Here is a 27347-nt window from a genome sequence, read left to right as displayed (position 1 = left end):
CTCAACTATGCAGATTAAGAAATTAGGAATCAGAGAGTTTAAGGGATTTGTAGTGAAGCTGGCACTCCTCCATCAGCCTTCTGCCACCAAATCCAGTGGTCTTCACTATGGTCAATATTCTTTTCCTAAAGAGTGAATTGATGGGAAAAAGTTCTCAAGGACAACATTTTTAGAACATCCAATGAACTTAAATTTTGAGGGAAATGAGAAATTGACAAAATCCAATCATATAAAAAATATGGAAAATCTGCCTATGTTTGTCTACAAAAGATATTTCCTGGAAATATTCTTTTTAATATTTCTCTTTGATTCAACTATATCATGGAATGTTTATGATTAATCTATTAAGTTAGAGCCCAATCTCCAAAATAGTGATTGATAAATACTTCTATTTCCATTACCCACTTCAGTCTTTTTTTGGCAAGACAACATAATTATTGCACTAGTTTAACAAGATGTAGTATAAATAAATATAATGACACTTTACATTCAACTCTGAAGTGACAACTTGTCTGGTGAAAGTAATATGAGTCTGTGTCCAGAACTTTTCCTAAGAAGGTTATGTTATAATGTTAGCACTTCATTTTTTTTCTCATATTGAAGTGTCCTTTTGATAATCAGACAGCATTGTTAATTAACTGGGTTTGACACAAACCAAAACACATACATTGTAGATGAGAGTTTTCAAAGAAATATGAGATGTGCTTGTTGTGATCATGTGGTAAGTACTTATGAGCTGTTAAATGATTTATGTCTGTGTTATCATTATGAAAGAATAAACTCTCTTAGAAAAGACATAAAGAAATGCATGGGGGGGACATCAGTGAATAGGAGCAAATCTGCAGTGTTATATGAATAAATGTGCAGTTGTGTGTGCCACTGATTGATATGCCCAAGTCGGAAGGCTCACTTACCTAATACAGTTACTATCTTCGGCCCAGTGTTTGTGTCGCATTTTCTGTGAAGTAAAAGTAATTGGGTGTATGTGACATTATGTCACAGGCTTGTAGGGAAATAATGTATTTAAGTGGAAACAGGACCTGACATGTTCCTTAGCTGAGTGCCACATTAGTGTACTACTGGAAAATAAATGTAAGGTTTTTTAAAAAAGGTCAAGTTTTCCTCCTTTGTTTCCATGGGGCCAAAGGACTACAAACCCTTCTTTTATCCCTCTCTCCAGTCTGTGAGCTGGAACTGAGCCTGGCTTACTTAGGTAAGGTTGGCTCAAACATGAGAATTACTGAACTATCACCAACAGCTTAGACATCTGTCTCAAGCAACACCTTTCTGCACATCTCTAAGAGCTGCTGAAAAAGTGGTGGAGTGGCCTTTCCAGACCATTACATCATCTCACTGGAAAAAAAATGTCTTTTAGGTGTATACAACACCCAGGCACCCAGAGGGTTGGAGGCACAGCATAACTCAGCAGAATTACCCCTCTGTTCTGTCAGGGAGCTGGGCATAAGCTACTGGGCCTTTCTTCAGCAGGTTACAAGAGTGATTCAGGGGTTGTAAGTGATGCTCACCAAGTTCACCAATTATCAATCTGGCATTCACAGAGATTTAAAATCTGAGAACATTACTCAGTTTCTTCCACTTGACTCCTGTTCTGACCTCATTAAAGTGAGTCATTTCGTATAGTAGTTCATTGTTCTTAGCAAAAGAAGAGAATTAAGAAGTTTGCTTTAGGCCAACCTGTTCTTCAAACTGAACTTGATATACTAAATAATAGTTTCTTATGTCTAGTGCTCGATTTAGGGAAAAATACCATGGAATGCCATTCAAGAATTATTCTTGAAAGCTTAAGTCAAACCTCCAATTTCTTCAGTGGCTCCACCATCCCAAGATTAGTTTTTGACTCTTATCCTATTCATTTTTTTCCATCTCCCTTTCTTTGATTTGGGGAAGGTCATACTCAGGCTAGTCTGGTAGTTGAGACTGGAATAAAATGAGATCCTTGTAAATCGAGACAGTTATCAAAAGTTATTTAGCCATAGCAGGCAGTAGATAGTGAACAAGGTTCTGTCTCTCATTCTTGCAACATCAGCAGCCCACCCACCTTTCTGATCATACATTTTCTAGATCTTCCTGTCTAGTTCACATACCATTTTTTGCACAAAGGTTAGGATTTGATATATGCTACTCCTTATTTACACACTGCAGAATTGATGGAATTATTCTTACTACTGCTCTCCCCCTTCTCAGAGGAATTGCCTCTTTAATGTTCATATATACATACATATGTATATATACATTATACATAAAATTATCATTGGGAATGAGATCATTACTTTAGTAATTTTTAGTAAATTTAGTAATTTAGATTTAACTATCTGTTTTTCTTTCAGAATAATGCTCCTATTACAACAATGAAAATTTCATCCAAAAAGGTAAAAACCAACCCATATTTATTTTTTATATCACAAAGTTTTAATTATTAATTAATTATAAATAATTAATGTAAATTAATTTAAATAACTTAGTTATTAATTCAATTTTTAAAGTACTATAGTACTCAGAAAAGCAATCCTAGACTAGACTGTTAACAGTTCTCAGAAGCAAAGAATCTCAAAAAGACTCTTAGACATACCTAATCTAAGCCACACCTGAAGAGTAATTCCCTGGAAGACATTCCTGACAAGTTGCTATGATGCCTTTGTATAAAGATTTACAGCAACAGTAAATCTGCTGTGTCCCAAGGTGGTTTTACTTTGGGGCAGTTCTAATTGTTAGGAAGTTGGCTACATACATAATTCAGATGCCAGTGTTAAGAAATACAGCCATGTTCCATGTCATTTGGAAAAGGAAAAATTCTTATTTATCTTCATGATTCAAACCAAATCTTATTTTAGACTGAATATGAATGTTTCAGGTCAAAATCTTTACCACCCTGACATAGGAACTTGACTTAAGGAGCTCCCATGTACAAAATTGCCATTAACAATAGGTCTATACCTTCTCTTGGGGCAATTAGGTGGTGTAGTAGATAGAACTCATCTTCTTGAGTTCAAATCCAGCCTCAGCTACTGTGTGAACCTGGTCAAGTCACTCAACCTTGCTTGTCTCAGTTTCTTCATCTGTAAAATGAGCTAGAGAAGGAAATGGCAAACGATTTCAGTATCTTTGCCAAGAAAACACCAGAGGGGGTCACAAAAAATCAGACATGACTGAAAAACAACTAAACAAGAACAGCATAGCTTCTTTGTAATTCTTGGTTAAAGAGCTTTATCAAATTATCAACATAATTAGCATAGCTACAGTTTTGAATTTCTAAATATAGGCATATTCACTTTGTGCAACAAAGAACACAATTCTATTATTCACTTGGAGAACATACCAGTTCTCCCTCCTTATCAAGTAATGGTGTACCTCACCACCACGATACATTCACCGTCTGATATTTTACACTAGTTTTGTTAATAATTGCTTACTTTAATCTACTGTTTCCTTGGTTACAAAGTCCTAGGCCAAGTTATTTCCTGTGAAACAGGTAGTTCAACCATTACCCTATTTTACACCTAAATAAACTGAGGCTCAAATGGGTGGTGATTTGCCTGGAGTCCTGGGAAATTCCCCAGCCACGACTCAGATCTGTCTTCTGACTGGGGAGTGTCCAGTGTTCTTTCTGGCTTGGCACACTAGGATCTACTCAAGGACAGAGTTCCTAGTCACAAAACATCTTGTATTATAACTTTGAAAACTGATTCCTCTTCCACTTTCCTACTTAAACCTAAGGCTCAGGAGCTAAAAGGGCTGGTCCAAGAAGCAAGAGAAGCCAGCAGATTATTAACTTACCTTTGAGCTTTGAAGGGTGTATTCTCTTTAGATTTTTAAAGGCATAATTTGGGTTTGAGGCAGCGGAGGGGCTGTTATTAGGCTTAACAACCTCAGTGACTAACAGTGAGAGAAGCTGCGTTATCAGAGGCCATTTGTATATGTTTTACATTACTCTTGTTTTGTGTTTTTCCTTTTCCCTTCAATTACATGAGCTGTATTAATTCTTGAAATGTAGCATTAAGGCTTCATCTGTTCAACACCACTGTGATTACATAATTTTAGTGGGGCTCTCTAAGGGTTTCAGGCCAAACAGATGAAGAAAAATTCCACAGTGTGCCTTGTACTCTTTACACTTGACTAACTTTTATGAAGAAAAATAAATGGCATATACAGAAGTAAAGGTCTCATCTGTAAAAATGTTTGTGTGGTGCATGAGAAACATTTTCCCCAAGTAACAAGAAGCCATTAGTCATCTTCTGTGCCCCGGGGAACTAATCCAAAGGCAGATTGTTCTTTTGAAGTCAATGGGAAACTCCTTGTTCAGCTCAGCTTGGTAGAAGCAGAAAGGTCCGGAGAAAAAATATAAAATTGATATTTGGCTGTGGGACACATTCGTTCTGTATACATTTGCAAGGAAACAGTGCTGTCGTTTATAGGGAACACAGAGATACTAAAAACACCTCCCTCAAGGTACTATAAAATTGTGGTCAATTGTTATTTTGTATTCTAAAATATTACAATCTATTTCTAGTGTCCACCTTCATCAAAGGGTGTGATAGGAAAGTAAGCAGAATGTTTAATTGAAACTATTAAAATTTGAAGATTTAATTGAAGATCAAGGTTTTATTGAAACTATTGATTTAATTGAAACTATCAAGATAGATAATTATCTAATTTGCTGTAATTTATTTTCCAACCTGCTTGGGTAGTTATTTCTTGCCTCCCCCCTCTCACCCTTCCAACACACACCCCACGATCTTAAACAGGGTTTACACAGTGTTGAAGGAATCCTACAAGATACCTTGTGCTGCAAATCTAGGGGCAGATTAGATGCATAGCAAACAAAGGGGAAAATGACAGCTTAGGATAGGAAGCAAACCAAAATTCACTTACTTTTCATTAAAATATTTTAACAAGCTAATATATTCTGCCACTTCATAAGGAAGGTAAGAGCTGTGACATACTCTTGCTGTCCCAGAGACTGTGTTCCCCTGAGAAGAGTTCTCTGCAAGCTGTTTTCTGAGCAGTAAAATGTTTGATGTATGGTAATTTTATTAATCCAGCCTCAGACTCTATGATCTTGGGCGAATTAATTAACCTCTGTTTGCCTAGGAGGCAGTTGGGTGGCTCAGTAGATGTACAAGTCTGGGGTGGGGAGGAAGGGAGGAGAGCAATGGTTGATCTGTAGTATGTCTAGAATCAATTTTTGTTCACCTTTAAAATTTTAAAGTGTTTTCTGTAAACAGTTTACCTATTAAATATGCAACAATAACTATATTTCTTTTTCTTCTTATACTAAATACTTCTTTATAGTAAAAAATATTGCCAATCCTACCTCCCACTGCATTTCTTCAGGTTCAGGTGACTTACTGCTAAATTTAAAGCAGGAGGAAGGAAGTCAGCTTGTGCTTTGGTAAAGAACAGAGTTCGAAGAAATTACTCAATATTAAACATTTTAATATATTAATTCTAACCTGAAGCAGAGAATGATAAAATTTAATGTCTTAGAAAATGTTCTATGTGGGACTTTGAGCATTTTTAATAGGAGAGTGGCAATGTTAGAGGAATATTAACCTAGGAAAATTCTTTATTTTGGCTGTATACTCTTTGGTAGGATGCCTGGTTTTAGTTCCAAAATGAATCCAAAGGTTAATGAGCATAGAGTATAGAATATTCCTGCTCAAAGTCTTCCTTTATGTTCCCCACCTAAAATGAATCATCATCTTTCCTTTAATAGCAACAGCTATACGTAAGCTCCAACGAAGGGGTTTCCCAAGTGTCTCTACATCGCTGTCACATCTATGGGACAGCTTGTGCTGACTGCTGCCTGGCAAGAGATCCTTATTGTGCCTGGGATGGTAGTTCTTGCTCCAGATTCTATCCAACAGGGAAGAGGTGAGTTCTTATTGTTTCAACTCAACACAGTTCACACATCTTATTCTAGATATTGAGGGAGATACAAAGTCCAGCTTTGATGTAGTCTCTGCCCTCGAGGAGCTTACCATCAATGAGGAAAATATGATATATGAATATATTACTATAGACAAATAGAGTAAACAAGTACATTTGTTATAAAAATATGCTAACATGGGGGAAGACCATTTCTTGCATGGTGTAATGGAAAGTCTATTGGATCTAGAATCAGAAGACTTGAGTTCAGATCTTGCCTCTATTACTTAATAATTGTATGGCCTTGGGCCTACTACCTCAGCTCTCTTGGTGTTAGAAGTGCAACTAATGCCAACACCCAGTTAGTTCAGGTCTGTTTTGGGGACAAAACAAGGCACTTACCTGCAAGTCACTGAAGAGTTAATGAAAGGAGGTTTGCTTTGTCCTAACACCGGGAACATATACAACAAGGATATGGGCATTGAGCTTCTCTTGACACAGACCCTACTTGTCTCCATATGGAAATACACATATGGTCAGCAGGATAAAGTATGATGGCTCAGGTGATCGTCAGAAATCCGCCAAATCAGAGGGGCCCCAGCTCCACATAAGTGGGACTTTTTTATTCCCTTAAGTGACCCCGAAGCTTCATCAAGGGAAACAGAGGCCAATGAAGGAACAAAGATATTTTTGTTACTTTTTAGGGAAAGCTAATACCTGTTGCAAGGAAATCGATTGTCTAAGGTTGTATCTCTGTTTTCTTATCTGTAAAAGCATGCATCCACAGTTTGATAGCCTTAATAATCTCATGTATATATGCAATTCTGTTACAGATGATAAAGGCAAAAGTATTTTTGATTTTGGGGGTGGATTTTTTGGGGGGATGGTCAGGTTCTTTTCTTTTTAAAAATATAATGGTATATATTTGTGAATAGCTATGTGGCAATGTCTAGAGAGTTTTTATTTTGTTTTTTTGGGTTTTTTTGCTAGATGGGCTCAATAGTAAAGTTCAAATTTCTCTCTAGACTGCATTTGAGGACTTATACAATCAGGCATCATCCTATTTTTTTTTCTGTTTTCTGATAACATTCCTCTCCATGCATTCTATGTTCCAACAAATAGAACTACTCTCTTCCTCCTCTGCATTCCCCTATTTCTCATTCTCATAGACTTTTCTCATGTTATGCCCTACATTTGGAATATCTTCCCAACCTCTAAACTCTGCTATTTTCTACTGCTTGTCTTTACTCTTTGGTTTGGGAAGAAGAGAAAAAAAAAGATAAGTGGAGAAATAGTTAGTTGCCCTTGATAAATTCAGTTCACCCAGCCTGGATAAACTAAGTTCTCAAATACTAAACAAATTACCAAATCTTATGGCTCAGCCACTGTTGGTATTTCAAGGACTGTATTATAGCAGAGATTAATTATGCCTGTTCTGCTTGGCTCCAGAAAGCAGGGCTAGAAACTTTGTGAGAAGTCGCATTATAGTGTATTTAAGATTGACATAATTAGCTCAAAATAAAATATGAGTTACTTTGGTTATCATCTTTAAGCAGAGGATAGAAAATCATTCATCAACTATATTGTGGAAGAAATTTTTGGTATTGTATGAATTGGTCAAGAAAAAAAAAACCTTTCAGCTTCTAAGAATCTTTGATACTGTTGAATGTCTAGTCATTCTTTTGCCATAGCCTCTAGGTAGTGTTACAAATTGATAATGACCTTTTCCCTTCAGGCCTCACATAACTTTCTCTCTTCTTTCTTTCCTTGTATGGTTACCATATATTTGTGTGTCTTAAATACTACCCTCTCCAACCCTACTCTGCATGACAAATTTCATCAGGGCCTTGGTTTAAAGCTTGACATCTCATTCAGTGCCCAACAGTGCTCTCAACCTAAGGAGACATTTTATAAATATTTGCTAAATTGAATTAAATACAAGTACATTCTCAAAGTATTGTTATGGTTGTAGTTTTTCTCCTCAGATTACTTAGAGCCCAATATCCTTTTGTGGCAGAAATTTGGTAGCTTCTCTCAGACTGCTGAGTTTTGGAGAGAATATCATGAAATCCTAATTTAAAACACAAAATATGTACAGCATGACCTTAGCTGCCACCTCCCTGCTGCAAAACATCCCCTGTGTTCAACACATTTAATCTTTATCTCAGCTTTTACTGCTTCAACAATCTTCCCTCAATCCCCAGCCCTAACCCCCCCCACACACTCATAGCACAGCATCTAGTCTCCTATTTCATGGACATCAACATGGTCTGATCTCTCTCAACACTGCATTTCCACTTTTTAAAATTTTTTAAAATCTTCATCCTGTCCCAAAAGACTAGGTCAGAATTCCTTAGCAAAGTTAACACTTCTACCTGGATCTTCAACTCCATTTCTTACTGATACCCCTAAGAATTTTTCCTATTAATCATTCCTTCTTCCAAATATATTTTCAGATTCTCCCTTGCATTTATCCACATGTATACTGCCTAGGTCTCTAATGCCTCCTTAGCTCTTTGCTGTCTGGCTCCCACCCACTTGGAACAGAGCTAGGTGGATTCCAGGGTCAGAAATACTGATGTCACTATGACTACAAACAATCATGCATGTTATAGGAGCAGAGCAGGACTAGACAAACAAACTCTGATCAGCGAATTGATGTGGAACACAGGGAAGACTCAAACAGGACAAGTGAAAGCAGAAAAAAATCCCAAACTAGTTATATACAGTGAATTTCTGCCTCACTGAAACCTTTTTTCTTGAACATCTTAGATTTACCCAGATGACCTCATGCCCATGAAGGAACTATGACTTAAAATGTCTTCTTGTTAGAGAGAGACTAATTTTCCTACATATAAGAGGTTTATCATCTTCTGCATTGCGTAACCAAGTGGGAGATCTATTTTCCCCATAGGTTCATTTGAGGTAAATTCTGTGTTAGGACTGCCTGATCTGATGGGAGATACTCCAACCATTTCATCATGAGAGTGTTCATCTTTGGTGGCCCAAGTTGAGGTATTGGGAACAAAGAAAACAGAGTGCATCCACTCTCAAATCAAATGATCAGGAGTACTTGTCAGTATTTTCAACCAAACCTGAATAGTCAAATGCCAACCACCTGCTTCTTCAAATATAAATAGGGTGATGTTAGTATTTAAACTATCACTGCACTAATATTTGTGCTGGAAAGGCTGAACAATCTCAAATATGTTCAATATAAATCTTTAATCTATTACCTGGAATCAATACTGAAGCAGCTTAAGACACAAGAAAAATATTTTCTAGGCATGAAATTATCTCCATTGTGGGAGCCAAAGGCTAATCTTTTCACAGTTACACATTTAATTATTGTCCTTGTCTTATAGATGAGTGATACGTGCTTGTATGATCTTCCCTCCTTCCTCTCCCTCCCAATCCTCTCTTGTTTTAAGACTTTTGCTGTGAACAGCAAGTGGTTTATTTTCCAAACTCAGAGTTTATTTTTGAAGTAAAGTTTTATGTTACATTCAGACTGTCTTTTCATGTTTGAGATTTTTCCTTTTGTGGGTTTAGAAATTTATCTTGGAATGTGAATTTGCTTTTGTTTGCCCAGGTGGCCTCTTATCTCTACCTTTCTTTCCTAAAACACAGACTTATCCATGGATTCCATGTTTTTCTCTAACATAAATTTTATCCTACTCACATCCATCTCGATATATTAAAAAGTCAATTAAATTACCTGTTCTCTTCTGATGAGAGAGCAACACTCTCCTGATATGACCTCCACTTTTAGATTCAAGTTGGCCTAATTAGGATGAAGCAAAAAAGGTAATGAATGCTCAGTTAGAAACAAAGCATAATTGGTTTGTTAAACAGTGTTTTCATTTTAACATCATTTGGCAGAAACTTTGATGCAAACAAATGATCATTAAATTCACACAGATTCCATCTTTGCTAGCACCTTTGAGTGTTCTCTAAACATTTATATAAAGCAAATATAGACTTGAAGAGTTAAAAATCTGAAGAACTATTAACAATATTTTTAATTTCCCATATGGTAAGTTAACTTCTCTCTAATTCAATGGGGATAGGCCCATAGATAATTCACTTAGGGAGAATTGATTACACATAATTAAATTATATCAATATCATTAGTATTATAATAATAATAATGATGGTGATGATGATAGCTAACATTTATTTTGTACTATGTGCAGGCACTGTACTAAGTACTTTAACAAATCTTTTCTAATTTGTTCCTCACAACAAACCTGAGAGGTAGATGTCATTGATATCTCAATTTCCCATGTGAGGAAACTGAGGCAAATAGAGGTTAAGTGACTTGCCCAGGGTCACATACCTAGTAAATGTATGAGGTCAGATTTGAACTCAAGTCTTCCTGAGTCCAGGGCCAGTGCTCTAGCCATTGCACCTAGAAAAGAAGATCAAGAACAAAGTCCTGGTGGAAGAGAAAGGAGTTTTTATTTTGATTTTTTTTTCTGTCTCAAGCAAATAGAGAAGTATGGCAAATGGGAAGGGGTTGAAATAAAGTTCCCAGATAGAATTTCATTGTTAGCTTCTTTGTCCAAAGGATGGACTACTAGTGAATAAAGCTATGAACTCTCCTATCTAGTGCATTAATATTTTTATTATTAATACCAAGGACAGCCATCAATTGATAAGTAGTTACTTAACTAGTGAGTAAATTGATTGCTTACTCTGAGTTTAGCGTTGTGCTAGGCACTGGTAATGCAGAGATGCAAGCGAAACAGGTCCTGCCCGCAGGGAGTTTCTATCAGTGCTAGCTCTATTGCTTTTCTATTAAAAGCAACATTGTAGAGAGGAAAAAAGATTAGACCTGAATTCAGAAGACTGGGGTTTAAATACAGGCTGTGGTGTTTACTGTGTGATCACAGTCCTACTGACTGCACCAGGGGCAGCTTGGTGGTGTAGTGGATAGAGTGCTTTTTGTGAGTTCAAATCTGGCCTCAGACACTAGTTGGGTGACCCAGTCAAGTCATTTAACCTTGTTTGCCTCAGTTTCCCTATCTATAAAATGAGCTGGAAAAAGAGATGGCTGTGTGACCCTGGGCAAGTCACTTAACCCTGTTTGCCTCTATTTCCCCATCTGTAAAATAAGCTGGAGAAGGAAATGGCAAACCACTCTAGTATCTTTGCCAAGAAAACTCCAAATGGGATCATTAAGAGTTGGACACAACTGAAAAGTAACTAAACAATGATTACAGTTGAGCCTTAATTTCTTCATCTGTAAAATTAGTAATCATAATAATAATAATAGTAATACTTGTATTACCTTCCTCACAGGGTCATTATGGGGGAAATGCAGAATCCTACATGTAGCATTATATTTCTACTAATGTCTATTCAGTTGACAATCTACTTTTTTAATGCCTCTTTAAGAAAAGGTCTGTACATATACAATACCCAGACTGCTTCTGGCTAATCTAATTGTTTGAGAAATTATGTTAATGCCCATTACCAATAGGGAGCCCTAGATTTTATTGAATAGTTAGGGGACATGGTCAGATCCGAGTATCAGGAAAATTACTTTGTCAGCTGAGTGAAGGATGGAATAGGGTGAAACTTGAGAGAGAAACCAATTGGAAAGATATTTCAAGAGAAAAGCATGAGGTAGTAAGGGCCTATACCTAGGTGTTGGCTGTGTGAGTGAAGAGAGGGGGACTTACAAGATGCTGTCAAATTAGTCATTTCAACTTTCACAAGAGAATGTATATGGATAGCAAGTATGAGAGAGAAGTAAAGAGTTACATTTAAGTTTTGTGAGCTTAGGTGACAGGGAAATGGTGATTTCCTCAACTGTAATAGGAAAGCCCTTAATAGGCTCTGGGGGGAAAAAGAAAACATGTTCTGAACATGTTGAGTTTAAAATGGTCCAAAAGGCTGTTGGGACTGGATTTTAAAAGAGAGGTTACAGTTAGATAGATGTGGAAATAGCATAGAAATTAAAATCAAATGCACATGAGTTGATGAGAACATCAGGGAAGAAGAGAGGAGCACAAAGGGCAGCACTTTGGGGAACACTCATGGTTAGGGTATGACCAGGAGGAAGATCCAAAAAATGAGACAGAAGCAGCAGTCCAAAAAATCGGGAGAGAACCGAGTGAGCAGTGTCAGAGAGAGAAAAGAAAGCGTTCAAAGTAAGTTGATCGACAGTTTCAAAAACTGCAGAAGTTAAGAAAATGAGGACTGAAATTTAACAATTAATAGATATTACATAACTGTTATGAGAGCGGTTTCCATCAGATGTGAATTTGGAAGCCAGAATGTAGTGTTTAGAAGCAAGTGAGAGGAGACGAGGGAGAGCGTCTAGTTGGATTTGTTCTGTGAAGTTTGGATTCAGTCAAAGGGCTGTACTTGAGGACCTATGGGGCTACATGTGGCCTTGAGAACCCAGGTTCCCCACCCCTGGTCTAATGTAAACAGCTTTCTTGAGCTTTTAGTATTTAGTATTAGAAGAGAGGTTCAGAGGGAAGGTAAGCTCAAGTGAGAGTATTTTTTAACATTAAGAACAACATAGGATCTTGTAGGTAACAGAGAAATAACCAGAAGAGTAAGAATGGAAAATTTAGAGAGATGTTGCAATTGATAGAAGATGGCAATCTACTGGAGAAGACAGGGAGGGAGGGGAGTTGGGTCCATGTAGAAAGGTTGCCCTTTACAAGAAGAAGGGTCCTACCTTCATGAAAGATGGAGGTGAAAGAGGAGGGATAGTAAAGAAAGTTGCCTGAGTGATTAGTGAGTAGGAGAGAAGAAGTATCTTTGACTAAAATATCTAGAGAATATACTATACCACTATGCTTATGCAATAGAGTAAAATGCTGCCTTGAGGCCTCTAATATATACCTCCTAACTCTACATCAAAATTATTTGAATTTTTTAAAAATGGAAAACAGAAATAACCATGTTTAATAACCCATGGATCTTAACCATCAGGCAAAGCATAAAATGTATAACTAATGCCAACGGACAATGAATAGTGCTCAGAAATAAGAGGAAGAGGAGAGTAGGCTGGATTGCCTTCAGGAAATTACAAAGATTCTTTTTTAATGACCACAAACTTCTCCCAGAAACAAAGGTCCATATTTTTAATATCAGTATTCTACCAGTGTTTTGTATGGCTGCGAGACAAGGAACATGATAATCTCTGAAGAATTGAAAATGAATTTCAAACTGAGAACAATGAAGAGGCATATGGTGGGTTTGATGTGCATTAGATCATGTAACGAAGAAATTTCTTAGCATAGTGACTAGTGCATAGTAAGTACAGAACAAATGCCTTTTCATTTATTTGTTTATTCATTCAAAGAACAGGAATTAAAGATATTAGAGAAATTTCCGAACAAAAATGATGGGTAGACCACATGGCGAGGACAAAGGACAAAAGGCAGACAGCTCCATTTATCTACTAAAAATTTGAAATGTCAGAGAAATATAAGGAAGATCCCCAGCCTATTAGGCCCTGTGGTAATTTTATGGTAGAACATGGCCAAAAGTAGCGTAAGATGGACAGGCATGAATGGGTTGTAATTTGCATTACTGAAGAGAATGCTCAAACAATGAAATCACAGATCCAGTTGAGATGTTTATTGAGCTTAACATTCTGGTAATCAGAGCAAGATAAACTCTGCCATGCAAATAGTAAAATATTGTGGGTAATACATAAATTAAATTAGTTTGAAAATAGCTATAAGCCAATCCCCAGTTTGTTCTATTATTTAATATTTATCTTTGTATTTAAATGCAGTTTTCAATATCTAGTTTATAGAATTTTATTCAGAAAGATGATTGCTTTACAACCCAAATTTAGAAATTATATGACAGTGTTATATTAAATGAGCCTTCTTATGATAAGATTTAGAATGGAGGAAGGTAAATATATATATTTTGAATTCACGGGACTTGACAATTTTGGATGAATCATTTTGGGAAACTGATAATAAAATAAGCTATCAATAAACAAGCATTTAGTAAGAGCCTACTATGTGCCAAGCACTATATTAGGCCCTAGAGATACAAAGACAAAAATAAAATGATCCCTGTCCTCAAGGAATCTGTACTCTGTCTTACGATATATCAGTGACACAACTGGTTATTTTCCCCTAGGTGCCCCACTCTGTTATGTCTATGGCATGATAGGGATTGAGTTTACTGGGTTCAGTGCCCATAAATAGAGTTTATACTTGGTGGGACTTAGGAAGATGGGTTATTTTCACTAAGTCTAGGAGCAAAATAAAGATGCATTTGTTGAAGCTGAAATACAACATTTTAGGCAATACATAAGAAAGACTGAGTACTATTTTTAAAAATTAAATAAATTATAGAGGGTTTAGGTATCTCTGTTTTTAAGTATAAGATCTTCCCCTTACCACAATTCCATACATATAATACATTCTTAACAAATGTTTGTGCAATTGAATTATACTGCCTGGCACATAATAAGTACTTTATAAACTTTAGTTATTTTCATTTTTGTTAAATTATTGTTGCTTTAATTTAATTATTATTATAGTGGATGTAAGATACGTTTTCAATTTAATGGGATAGTTTTAGTAAAAAAGCAGTTTGTATGGAATCTCTTAAGGTCCCATTCAGCTCATGCTTCATAGAATGTTACTGCCATTTTTAAAATTGTTAACAATAATTACAACAGAATTTACACGATGCTTTGCCAAGTGCTCAAGCACATTTATCATATGATTGTCATGACCACACTTCTGACTGCTCTGGCTCCATTTCTCAGATAAGAAAAATGAGGTTCAGAAAGTTTAAGGTATCTTCATCCTTCATACAGCCGATATGTGGCCAAATCTGTCAGATAATCTGACTTTAACTACGTTATTCTTTCCCTTACTTTACACAGTGCTATGTAACCAAATGATAGTGGTACCACTTGAAATAAAACTGAAAACTATGGGCAATGTTAGTATTAATCGTTCTTTTAAATATTTCTAAACCCTCAGGCGGAGTCGCAGACAAGATGTGAGACATGGGAATCCTATGACTCAGTGTAGAGGATTCAATCTAAAAGGTATGTTAACTGAAAAACGTTCATTTTGTGTAAAGAGAAGATAACTTACCTTTCACTATCAGCTGTTATCATGTGGTTTTATGATAGCATGTCATAAAATGCAAATAAGTCATTTTCAAGCAAGAGTCTTTTAAAGTGTCATTTCAAGTACTTTACTAGAAAATATATGTGTGTAATATTATCATAACATTACTATTGTTCAATTAATTTATGTTAATGCAGCACTGCGGCTATTTCTCCCCCTATGGTCTTTGTTCTTCATGGAATTTGACCCCTTATTCAATAAAGCTTGTCTTTGTATTCCCTTCTACGACTAAAATTTGGCTTCTTTTTTAATGAATAAATCTGGACTAGCATAATAGCTGATCAAGTCAGTTTCTTTCTCTTTTAGCTTGAATGCCGTTTTTTCTCTACTGGAATTTTAAAACAACTTTTTAAATGTGGCATCTTGATTTTTTAAAATATCTAATCCTTTTGTGATCTGGTCATGTCACTAACGTGATGGAAACCAAATAAATTGTCTTGTTAATCATAGTAATTCAGAGCATTCATTTGAATGTTCACACGTCAAAATTGCCATTTAAAAATAAATGGCACCTCAAGACTAGTGCCCCCAATATGACACTTAGAAAAGAAGTTAATTAATGAAATACTGAATATGTACCTTGTTAGAATCTTCCCCAAAATAACATTTTCAGGACCTGTGGGTAATTTTCCCATTGTAACCAAGGACAAAAAAAAGATATTAATGTTAATGGCCTTGCATGTGTGAAATTACTTGGTCAGCTACTTTTATGAAAGAAGGGGTTCTGTAATGGATCTTAATTTTAAGAATAAACTTGCTTTTTGAAATGTAGGACACAGGAAAAAAGAGGTTCTAAATACCTACATTCTTTTGCTTCACAGCATATAGAAATGCAGCTGAGATTATTCAGTATGGAGTAAAAAATAACACCACTTTCCTTGAGTGCACTCCCAAGTCTCCACAGGCATCTATCAAATGGCTGTTACAGAAAGACAAAGACAGAAGGAAAGAGGTGAGTGATGCAGTTCAGCAGCAATCAATCAATGCTAGTGAAAGAGCCTTAAATCACCCAGTGGGTCAGCGTGCCTTCAAATCAAACCAGCTAAGTACAGCGTGTGTACATCCTTTTATACCTTCAGCATGACAGGTGCCAAGTTCTTTAAAATCAGATGCCCTAAAAGCTGATAGAGTAATTAGATAATCTCTCCAACTGCTCCCCTCCATCATGACATTACTGGAACAAGAGCTTTGGCCATCAGAGTGTGGCATTGATGTGAGGCTGTATATGAAAAAAAAAATAGGATATGTGCAAGTACAGAGGCTAAATTCTCATACTCTGATATGGTGGGGAAGGTAAAGGGGACTTGACCACTTTTAATGTTTGAATTTACCAGTAAGAAATTAGTGTGAGCTATGACATTTTTGGCAAAACAACATTTTATTGCTGTCATATCCTCAGTCTCCACTGCTATCCTGTCCATAGCTCCCAAGTTTCAGCTTGAGGTTAGAGTGATTGGCTTATGGAAACATTGCCTTTATTCACTCCCATAAAAAAGAAAAAAGCTGAAGTCCGGAAAGAGCTGTTTCAGAAACCAGTGATGTAAGAGAAAAATGGTTAAAAAAAAAAAAAGCAGTGGGCATTATAATGTAAATAATGAATTCTAAAATATTGATATCAGATTGTCCTGAAAAAATGAAAAAAATAATTATAATTAATCCTTTATGTAGTTGGAAATATACTTATTACTTGTAAAAATGTCTAAGTCTCACAGATCCGGGGGGAAGATTTTAGCTATTGGATTTATTGTGGTTTTGGGATTTTTTTTGCCACCTTTTAAGTTAACTAGGATTCACTGCAATTGAGAAAAATGTCTCCAATTAAGTGGTGTAAGAGGAGAAGGCTGTTCTTTCTGTTTTCTTTTGATTATCTACATGGCAAGTATGAAATGTTAGCCCACATTTTGCCATGCTGTCCAAGAATCTTTCTGCACCTTCTCCAATTTTGTTTTACCTATTTGGTGAATTTTCTTGGAGTTTGTATTTAGCTTGCAACATGATAGGCAGTCCTTACCGCCCCCTATCACAAACTATCTTAGTCAGTGGTTCCCAATTTTTTATGGATTTGTTTTTGTTCATTGCACAGAATTGCTCTTTGCCTTAAGGAATTGTGGCAGAGTATGGGAGATTCCAGGGACTCCTGCATTCACATGTGGTTCCAAGTTCCATACTATTTGCGGCCCATGGAGCCCAGACTTTGGGCACACTAATGTGCCCCTGCTCCGTAGAACTTAGAGAATTCAGTAACTTGCTGGCTATAATATTTGAAGAATTTCTGAGTAAGAGAGAAAGGTTGCTTCAGATAAACATGATTACACAAAGTCAGACACTCAGTAAAAAAAAATAAATACATTCTTTCTTCTTTAGTAACAGATTATGTATACAACAGTAAATGGATACTCAATATAGAATTTTCTATGATTTATGATGAATGTTTTTAAAATGTTCAGGATTGATTTCTTGCTGCAGACAACTGAATTAAAATTCCAAGGAGGGTATATCATAAATTTAATCTGTGCCCTAATGTTCTTGATTTCTCTGCTTTAGAAATACTACAGGAGCATGTAGTGCCTTAATATTTCTGCTTATTTCATTTAGTGAGGCTCTATTGTTTTCCTCTCCACGATGATTTAAAAAAAAAAGTTTAATTGTTGCCGTCTTTCCTACCCCTTTTAATGCCACAGTCAGATCTCAATAATCCCCACCAAGAGCCATCCGTTACAACAAAGGAAAAAACATAAAGGACCATATAGATACCCATATATCATCTGATCATGTAAGCAGTATTCTACTCCTGGAGGCCCCCAGTACTTTAATGTAAGACTATAGGGATTCAGTTTAAAGGATTATAGTTAAAATCATTTGCTTTATACATTGAAGATCAGAATACTATTTGCATTTCATCACAATGTAGTAAGACTGAAAACATTCACCTGTCCTCACCCTGAGCTACTAAGTTTTATTCAGAAACTCCCATCAGTTCCTCACATCCTCTTTGGAGGAACAATTAATTTCTAATGTGTGATGTTTTAAACATATAAACTTCTGAATCTATGTTAAACTGTATTTTACCTGAAAGAATGAGTCTTTTATTACTGTGCTTCCTAATTGCTTTTGAGACTGACTAAAAGAGGATTTAAATGTTTCTTGGACTCCAGTCTCTCATTAATTTCACATTCACCCACTTCAAATTCTTTACAATCTTTCCCTTACCCATGTATTTTACCTTAACCATACTATGACCCAGAGCAAGCCCCCAGAGACATAAGGTTGTAAAACACTTTGGGGTGTGTGTGGAGAGGGGAGTTAAGTAGAGGGAAGGCTACTCATTCTCTGTCCCTCCCTATACCCATTAGCCAAAAAAAGTCCTTATCTGAAATATTTTGAGTACTATGTCTGTCTCAGAGCAAATCCTATCAATCAATGTTCCCTCTTAGTTCATTCCAAGACCACACTCTACAAACTTCCTTTCTCTTACTTATTCTATCACAAGGTCATTTCAATTGGGAGTAGCTCCTTACTGACTTCTCAAATAAAATTTACCTTCACCAAACATCTCACTCTTATTTCCATCTACTTCTAACCCCTGCTTTTATCAGTCTTACCTTTTCCTTTTTATTGCCTAACTTTTTGCACATTTCTTCAGAAAAGTATCCTCTTACCCTCATTGGAGATGCTTCTACAGAGAGAAATTCTAAGACACTACTGACTATAATCAGTACACTATCTGAAACCGATGATTTGCATTTATTTATAAGCATTTACTAGCCTGCTATGTGCACACTGCATGAGCTCTAGGAATATAAAGACCAAAAAATGAAAATAAAAACAATAAGAAGGGTCTCTGCCCTCAAGGAGATGACATTTTATTGATTGGATTCTGTCATTCAATAGTCAATAAACATTTATAAAACACCTACTATGTTCCTGATACTGTGTAAGTGGAGATACAAATAAAAAGAGATAGTCCCCACCTTCATTGATCTTACAGTGTAATGGAGGAAGACAATACGTAAAAGGAAGATAGAGGTAAAGTACCTGAGGCAAAGATGTGGTAGAGAAGCCACAGAGTGGTGTAGCCAGGTTAGAAATGACACATGTGAGGTGAATTCCCTCCTCAAATGGAGGTTTTGGAGTTCATGACTCCACCTATTAATCAGGTAGTGATGAGGTAGAACATCAAGCTTATGATGTCTTACAAGGCAATGAGGTTTTCCCAATAATGTATTTCCTGGGGCATGGTGTGAACTTGGAAGAAGCCCTTGAGTAATCCAGCCACATGAGAACTCATTCACTTTTTCCTTAAATGAATATTAAGAATCATTGTGCAAAGTAAAACTAAAATCACCTTTACATTTTCAAGTGTGAGAGTTAGCCCTAGGAGTCAAGGAGATCTAGCTTCAAGCTCTGCCTCTGACACGTAATGGCCATATGGCTTTTTGCCAAGTGTCCTCTCCATGTCCCAGGTAACTCTTAAGTCTATAAATTGCTGATTCGCATTGGCAGCTGTTCCTCACAGGGAGTTCCCTATATCAGCATCCTCAAAACTGAGGTAAGGGACCTCCTTAGGGCTTGACTCCCAATGGCCTGACCCCAAAGAAAGCGTTTTCAACAAATCAGAGGATGAGAATATGGAAGACATCCCACTCTTTCATCAGAAAGACAATAGTGGGACTAGCTCTGACACAATACTACCTAATCTTATCTCTCAATACTCTCCCCTACTCCCTGTGCTATGAAATCTCCCATTATCCTATTTCTGGGCCAGGAGAGGGGAGAGGCTGAGTGTGAATTACACAACTAGCTGGGCCTGGATTCAGGCAGCTTGGTCTACTCACAGGTTGTTTCTCCTTCATTTTTGAAGAGGACCATGGTGTCAGGAAAATGATGACATGACTTGCAATTGACTTTGATGTGAGGGAGGGCTGTGCAAGGTCACCAGCCTCACTTTCTCCTCCAGAGCCATCTAGATCCAGTGACCAGATATTCATCAAAATGACTGGAGATGGCCTAGGATGCAATGGGAGACCTGAGCCCTTGTAGGCTCAGGGATTTTCCGGTTCTCACTTAGAGTGAGGCAATGTCCATTCAGTGAATAGGCCTCTTTAAGAAGTGAGTCAAGGGATGGCCCCTTTAATTAGAAAAAAAAAATAAAGCTGGGAGGCGGAAGACCCTCAGAGTTGCTGTTCTGAAGAGAAACAGTTACTATAGACATTCACTCTACGTGGGATGAAAGACCCTCACCAATTAAAAGTTAATTTATAATAAGGAGCCATCTCAGGGTGGGAACAGAAATAAATTTTATTCCATTCTCAAGAATAGAGCATCCTCTGCTAGGACAGAGCATAACCAGCAAAGGAGGCAAAGTACAAGAGGCAAAGCACCAATAATTATACCTAACACAAGAGAATTCCCCTCCACCTCTGACCCTTCTCACCATTGGCTGGGAGGCAGGCTTACAATCTGAGCACAAAAGCTAGACAAAGAACCGGGAAATCGAGGCACAGAAACTCCAATTCCCATTCCCTTAGTTAATGATTACAACTGAGGTGACATCTATAAATCTAAAGCAGGAGAATAGGATAAGGGGAGGGGGAGACCCTCTCCATTCTTTTACAGTACTTTTAGAGTAAAGGAAAGCAGGCCACAGTGACCCTATTCTTACTGAGCAAATCTTTAAACCAGAACCAAAAGAAAGAACAACAAGTTTCAGGGTAAACTTTCCCCGAGGCTGAGCCATCAGACTCTCATGCCTCAGAATTTTTCCACTTCCTTATTTCCCTATTTCTTGATTTTTAAATATTTTTTAGTATAGATATACATTTATACATATCTTCCCTGTGAAGTCTTCACATTTTATTTACCTCACACAACTCTAAGTCAGGAGGGCCCAAAATACAGCCATTAAGTGGAGCTTGTGCAGGGACCTGTTGTGGTCTAATCTATAAGCTCCAGAGTGAACTGGGTTTAAGGTTTTGTGAAAGAAGAAAGAGAGAGAGAAATCTAACCAGTAAACCCCAAGTTAAGTGGGCTGCTTCTGGCTGACAAAATCCACCTCCCTTTGTAGAGGAGAAAGAGGGGGAGAGGGAGAGCTGAGTTACCTGTGTTCCCATTCAGGCACTTGGTCTACTCACAGGTTGTGTTTGTCCTTCATTTTTGAAGAAGAGCATGGCATCAGAGAAATGATGGCATGACTTGCAGTTGAGTTTGATTTGAGTCCTCTCCATCTCCCTCCCCCTCTCCTCCTCTCCAAAGGAAGGTAAATTTTGATGGCCAGAAGCTGCCCACTTAATTGGAGTTTACTGGCTAGATCCCTCTCTCCCCATCTCCCTTTCACAAAACCTTGAACCCATTTCATTTTGAAGCTCACAGATTGGACAACAATAGGTCCCTGCCCAAGCTGCACTTAATGAATGTATTTTAGTCTCTCCTGGCTTGGAATGAATGTCCAGTGGTAACTGTTTCTCATTGGAACCACAACCCTGAGGGTCTCCTCCTCTCAGCTCGATTATTTTTCTTTTTCTAATTAAAGGGCGCATCCCTTGCCTCACTTCTTAAAGAGGCCGGTTCACTGAATGGGCATTGCCTAAGTCTAAGGGAGTACCTGAAAAGACCTTAGCCTAACAGGGCCAGGGTCTCCCATTGCATCCTTGGCCATCTCCAGTCATCCTGATGAATATCTGGTCACTGGATCCAGGTGGCTCTAGAGGAGAAAGTGAGGCTGGTGACCTTGCACAGCCCTCCCTCACTCAAATCAAAGTCAATTGCAAATCGTGTCATCATTTCTCTGATGCCATGGTCCTCTTCGAAAATGAAGGACAAACACAACAACTGAGCCAGGTGAAGAGCCTTGGGTTAGTTATAACTTAAGCTGTACCTGGATAGCCACAGCAGCCACTACATAGTTACCGTTGTAAATACATGCACTTTGAGGATATATATTTAAACTTCTTTAGTAAGGACAATCAAAGATATTTGAAGACTTGGCTTTATACCACTGAAATCACAAGTCTGGTGCGAGGTATGCATAGAGCAGCATGGTCATATGTCCACATTCGCTCCAAGGGATTAGACATATAGATGGATAGATCAATAGATCCACAGATAGATGACAAATAGGCAATACTTATTATATGTAATTTGTTAATGATAGGTAAATGGTAAGTGCAGGATAACTTAATAAGTGTTTAGAATTTTGCCTTTCATAGTGGAAGTAACCCCCTCAACACACATATGTAATGATTTCCAGAAAATTAAATTTCCATTTATGTTTAGCTATTTATTTTTAGGTGTAACTAGAATTAAAATTTCAAAATTTCTCCCACATTGGCAAATCTTTCTCATTCACTGGATTATTGTCATATTTGTGAGTGAAATACAATTTATTATTGCTGCTGTCCTCAGCCTTTTGAATATTTGTCTATTGTATTGCACTAACTGAAAATAGAACATAGTCTAGTAATGTGTCACATTATTAAAGAGTCTGTCTTTTTAAAAAATGGGTGAAAGAAGAAGTTAGAACTCCTTGAACTGAATGGAATTCAGGCAAAATACATCTGATTCTAGTGCCACAGAAAATCAGTGCTGTTTATTATTTCTACCCTAAAAATGTACTGATTTATCAAAAAAAGTGTTTTAATTATTTCTGCAGTAATGGTCTTGGAGTTGTTCTGTTTCATCCACGCTTTATTTAGTGGCCCTTCTTATGTTACAAACAGCAGTTTCAAAATAGCTGACCTATAATATGTTAACTATCCTCTTACGGGACTCATACTCTTGTGCATTAGGCTAGTGAACTAGAAAAAAGATAACACAGATAATGATGATTTTGCTTCTTTGGCTATGAAATTTCCCTAGATTAGCATTATTCAACCAAGGAATGAAAAATTAGCAGAACAAACCCTGTCTGCTGAATGCACTGTATCTCAGTCTTTTTTTAATTTATTTTTAATTTAATTTAATATATTTAGTTTTCAGCACTGATTTTCACAAGAGTTTGAATTACAAATTTTCTCCCCATTTCTACCCTCCCCCCCACTCCAAGATGGCATATATTCTAGTTGCCCTGTTCCCCAGTCAGCCCTCGCTTCTGTCACCCCATTCCCCTCCCATCATCCCCCTTTCCCTTCCTTTCTTGTGGGGCAAGATAGATTTCTACACCCCATTGCCTGTGTATCTTGTATCTCAGTCTTTGAGAACTTTCTTTAAATGTGTTGCTTTCTAGGTCAAACTTAACGAAAGAATCATTGCCACTGAACAAGGACTCCTAATTCGTGCTGTCCAAGATTCTGACCAAGGACTCTACCACTGCATCGCAACAGAAAACAGCTTCAAGCAAACGATAGCCAAGATAAACTTTAAGGTCTTGGATTCAGAGATGGTAGCCTTTGTAACTGACAAGTGGTCTCCCTGGACCTGGGCCAGCTCTGTTCGGGCATTGCAGTTCCACCCAAAAGACTTTGTGGGGGCATTCAGCCACTCAGAAATGCAAATGATTAATCAATATTGCAAAGACACCCGACAGCAGAGTGCCTCTCCACAGGTAGATGAATCGCAAAAGATGAGAGGGGACTATGGCAAATTAAAGGCTCTCATCAATAGCCGCAAAAGTAGGAACAGGAGGAATCAGTTACCTGGATCATAATTTTTCCCCCTTGTTGGTACAATTGATTTTTATTTCTTTATGCTCCCAGTATGTTGGTTCTTCTCTGTCTTCCCAGAGCATACTTTGAGCAAAGAATCTGTCAGAATACCCGAGAAAAGCTTTTACCCCAAAATGAAAAATGCATTGTAAATGAACTTAAGCATGCATTTTCTTTGTAAAATTCTGACTAGCACTAGGCATGTCACAGTCCTCATGGTGCATATAAATTTTTAACTTAACCCAGAGTTTAATTTATATCTTTATTTACCTTCCCTTCCAAAACCAATGTTGCTACCTACAGAACTATAACCAGGATACTGTTCAGTTCAAATCAGGGACACAGTGTTCTGACTTTTTTTCCCTGCAGTATGATTATAATTTGCTAATTGTTTTATGGCTTTATTATGAAAACAAATACCAGGTTTACAACTTTCACTTATGTTGAAAAGTCACTAAGTACATGGAGCAAAGAAACTGACAAATGTACAGTAGATTTTTTTAAGTTGATGAAAGATACATTGAAAGTTGCATAAGTAAATGAAGAGTACATAAAGAAAAATATTTATGTACTTAAAGCAAAACACTAATTATTTTTTAAAAAGATTCCAAAAACTGAATGTTAAGATTGCTTATATGAATCTTTGAACATTTATTCCTTATGATATACATGCTTGCACCAAAGTACCTTCAAAGCATCTTCAACATCATAAAGCTCTGTGATGGGAGCTGTCCAAAGGAATTGTAAAGAGGTAGAACGGGACAGGGGAGGTGAAGGTGGCATCCTTCTTCCCATCTAATTTTCCAACTTCCCAACTGATTTTTGAGTTGCTCTTTTGTTTGTCCCAGACAATAGACATTTTCCTCAAAGAGGATAATGTTGCACATCTCCTCTCAATATTATTCTTTGTGATTGGCCGATGCTGCTCTAAGTGGCAAAGTTGATTTCAGAAGTCATTTTTAAGGTGCCAAAGTATGCATTTTGAGGAGAAATGAAAAAAAAACTGAAATGCTTCTGCCAAACAATTATGTGGAAATATAAATAAAAGCATCTTCATCCTTGATAAGAACTGCTTTTTAAGACTTTCAGACATTTTAAAAGTTCAGTCTTTATCCATGGTACTATTTATACTTAATCTAATTATTTCTAAAGGTCTGAGCTGTTAGTACATTAGATACACTGGTTTTAGAAATAGCTATCCAGTAGCTATATAATGTTGAAAAAAAATTCTTAAGCTTCCAGATTTATGTTAGTAGCACTTTTTGGAATAGCTTAATGTTTAAGGTCCCACTCAGAATAGTAATTAGGGAGAAAAGACTAAAATGAAAATTTTGTCTCTATAAACATTTTGAAAGCTCTTGAGTTTTTCCTGTTTATTTCCCCTCTTTCCTTCCATTTTTTTTTTTTCAAATGGAAATAATGGCCTCACCATAGACCTCATCTAATGTCTAGGACACTAAACCTATTAATAAGAGTGACAGTCAATAGAGAAAGGTCCAATGGCCCAATCTAAGCGCTGCCAGTTACAGCTGTTCAAAGATCATATTCATTTCCAAAATGAATCTGATCGTTGTTCAGGATGCAAGCATATGCTTTATTATTTAAATAGTCATAAATTATGATATATTAATAAGGTGGTCTCAGTTGGGCCTGAAAATAGCAGGTACTCATGGAACATAGAACACTAGTAATTAGGATATGAAATTTGTTTTTTTAAGACTTAATACAAATTTCATGTTGTTCCAAAATGGTCTCCAAAGCTGCTTCAACTATAGATATTTTGACTGTTTAAGAAGATTTAAATGTTGAATTATTATTTTCTCCTCTGTAGGAGTACGAGAAATGTGCATCAGTTTCTATAGATAATAAAAATGTCCATGCAATGTTCAAGCTCTCTGTACAGAATTGAAAATACAATTGCTTTGTGGTAAATGTTCAGAGTAATGTACACAATTTCACTCACATCACATAGACATAACCTGGTAGGCAATATGGATGTTTAGTTTTGTAATGTTATTTGTGCTATTTAATACCTTCTCTTTGGGACATTATTAAAATGTATATAATTTTATTACTTTTTTAAGGAAATCTTATTAACTCTGCCAAATGTAAAGATTATGTATTCCCTTCCCCAAAGAATCTCTTTAATGTAAATTGTATGTTGGTAGCTCCCTTTATTTTTATGTGTCATTTGTACAGTTTGCTGATGTAATAATATGTCCTTCACGATCATTGGTACTGTAGATAAAGTGTCCTAGAAAAACATTCTTCAAAGTGCAAGTGTGTGTATAGTCTTTAGCATGATGAAACTGTTATTACGGTGAATGTTGACTATATCTTCAATAAGAAACAATTATGTGTAGCTAGCATAGTAATATTTAAATGAATACCTAAAATATTTGCCTGGTTAAATAAAGTGTGTTCAAATCACAGACGTTCTTTTACTTTTTCCCTTTAGGATGTTGTGAATCTTCTATTTATATGGCAGAAAGTAACTGATTTTAAAATAACATTCTCTGTTGAATGATTTTGACATCTTAGCTAGTTCTGTCAGGGCAACTCAGATAAAGGGGGAGACATTTTGGGCTTAGATCTGGTACCAGTGGCCTAGTGTATAGCAAGCCAACCTTGAAGGCAAGAAAATATGGAATGGAGACCTACTTTTGACTATGTAACCCTGGGCAAGTCACATAACTTCTCAGTGCTCTAGGCAGCTAAGATTGTAATTTCCAGGAAAGGTACTTATCTACCTTGATAGGAGTTTTCTTATCTGAGAGTTTCTTATACTGATGAAATAATAGGTCCTCATTCTTATCCCTATCAAAAATAGCTGGCTAATGGGATTACTATTTCTAGGTCCATGTCACTTAAAAGGCTTTCCAGATGCAGTGTGATGTAGATATATTTCTAGATTTCAAGTTGATCTAGGTTCAAATTCTGTCTTAAATACTGTTCCTGATTGACACACCGACCTCACAAGGCTATTGTGAGGCAGAAATAAGAAAATCTACATGTTTTTCAAACCATAACCACTATATAAATATTTATTATTAATTATTATTATTTACTATGGTAAACAGATGAAAAAGTTGATTACTCTCACTTCAATATTTGGTCCTCTGTTCTCCAGCAATTCAGTGAAAGTGATAAGGTAAATAAGTGCAAGTTTCTGCTTCAAAGTACTTGACGTAGGCCATACTCCAACATACTGTTCTATGCCATTATTAATGTTTTCTACAAATATTTCAACATCTGCAGAAATCTGTTTCCTTTTATTCATTACTTTTCATATATTTAATATTGACAGTTGCATGAAACTCAATGAGAAATTCTTTCAAGACCTACAATTCCATGCATGTGCTGTCTTTACATACAGATCGCATCTCCTTTTATGCCTTATTAGATGGCTTCATAAGCAACTGTGGCAAAAGCCAACAAACAAAAAAATCATCAACTGAAGATTTATGTTGATTTTGTTGCTTACCTTATTCTCACAGAATTTCTGCCTGGGTAGGATCTACATAAGCATGAAAGCTCCTATACAATAATGAAGTATCCAAGTATGAATTTAGTGAGTGGGACAAAAAACTTACTATGATTTTATAAAATAAATATTTGAAGAGATTGTGGTAAGTCTAAAATCTAGCTTAAAGTAGAATTATTTTCATACTTCTCATATATTTAGATG

The 27347-nt window shown here is 36.6% G+C and overlaps 1 protein-coding gene across 1 annotated transcript in view; it reads left to right on the top strand.

Annotated features, from left to right (window-relative positions):
* SEMA3C (semaphorin 3C) overlaps positions 1 to 26091 on the top strand; it is a 191763-nt gene extending 165672 nt beyond the window's left edge. Inside the window, exons 13-17 of the mRNA XM_036761052.1 lie at positions 2349 to 2390; positions 5735 to 5892; positions 14868 to 14935; positions 15842 to 15972; positions 23242 to 26091. Of these exons, the coding sequence (XP_036616947.1) occupies positions 2349 to 2390; positions 5735 to 5892; positions 14868 to 14935; positions 15842 to 15972; positions 23242 to 23661 (819 nt within the window). The 3' untranslated portion in view covers positions 23662 to 26091. The remainder of the gene's footprint in view (positions 1 to 2348; positions 2391 to 5734; positions 5893 to 14867; positions 14936 to 15841; positions 15973 to 23241) is intronic.
* The last annotated feature ends 1256 nt before the right edge of the window (positions 26092 to 27347 follow it).

This window comes from Trichosurus vulpecula, chromosome 5 (assembly GCF_011100635.1).
Source record: "Trichosurus vulpecula isolate mTriVul1 chromosome 5, mTriVul1.pri, whole genome shotgun sequence".
NCBI classification, from domain to species: Eukaryota; Metazoa; Chordata; class Mammalia; order Diprotodontia; family Phalangeridae; genus Trichosurus; species Trichosurus vulpecula.
The sequence above is the reverse complement of the archived record's forward strand: the minus strand, read 5'-3'. Positions and strand labels throughout refer to the sequence as shown.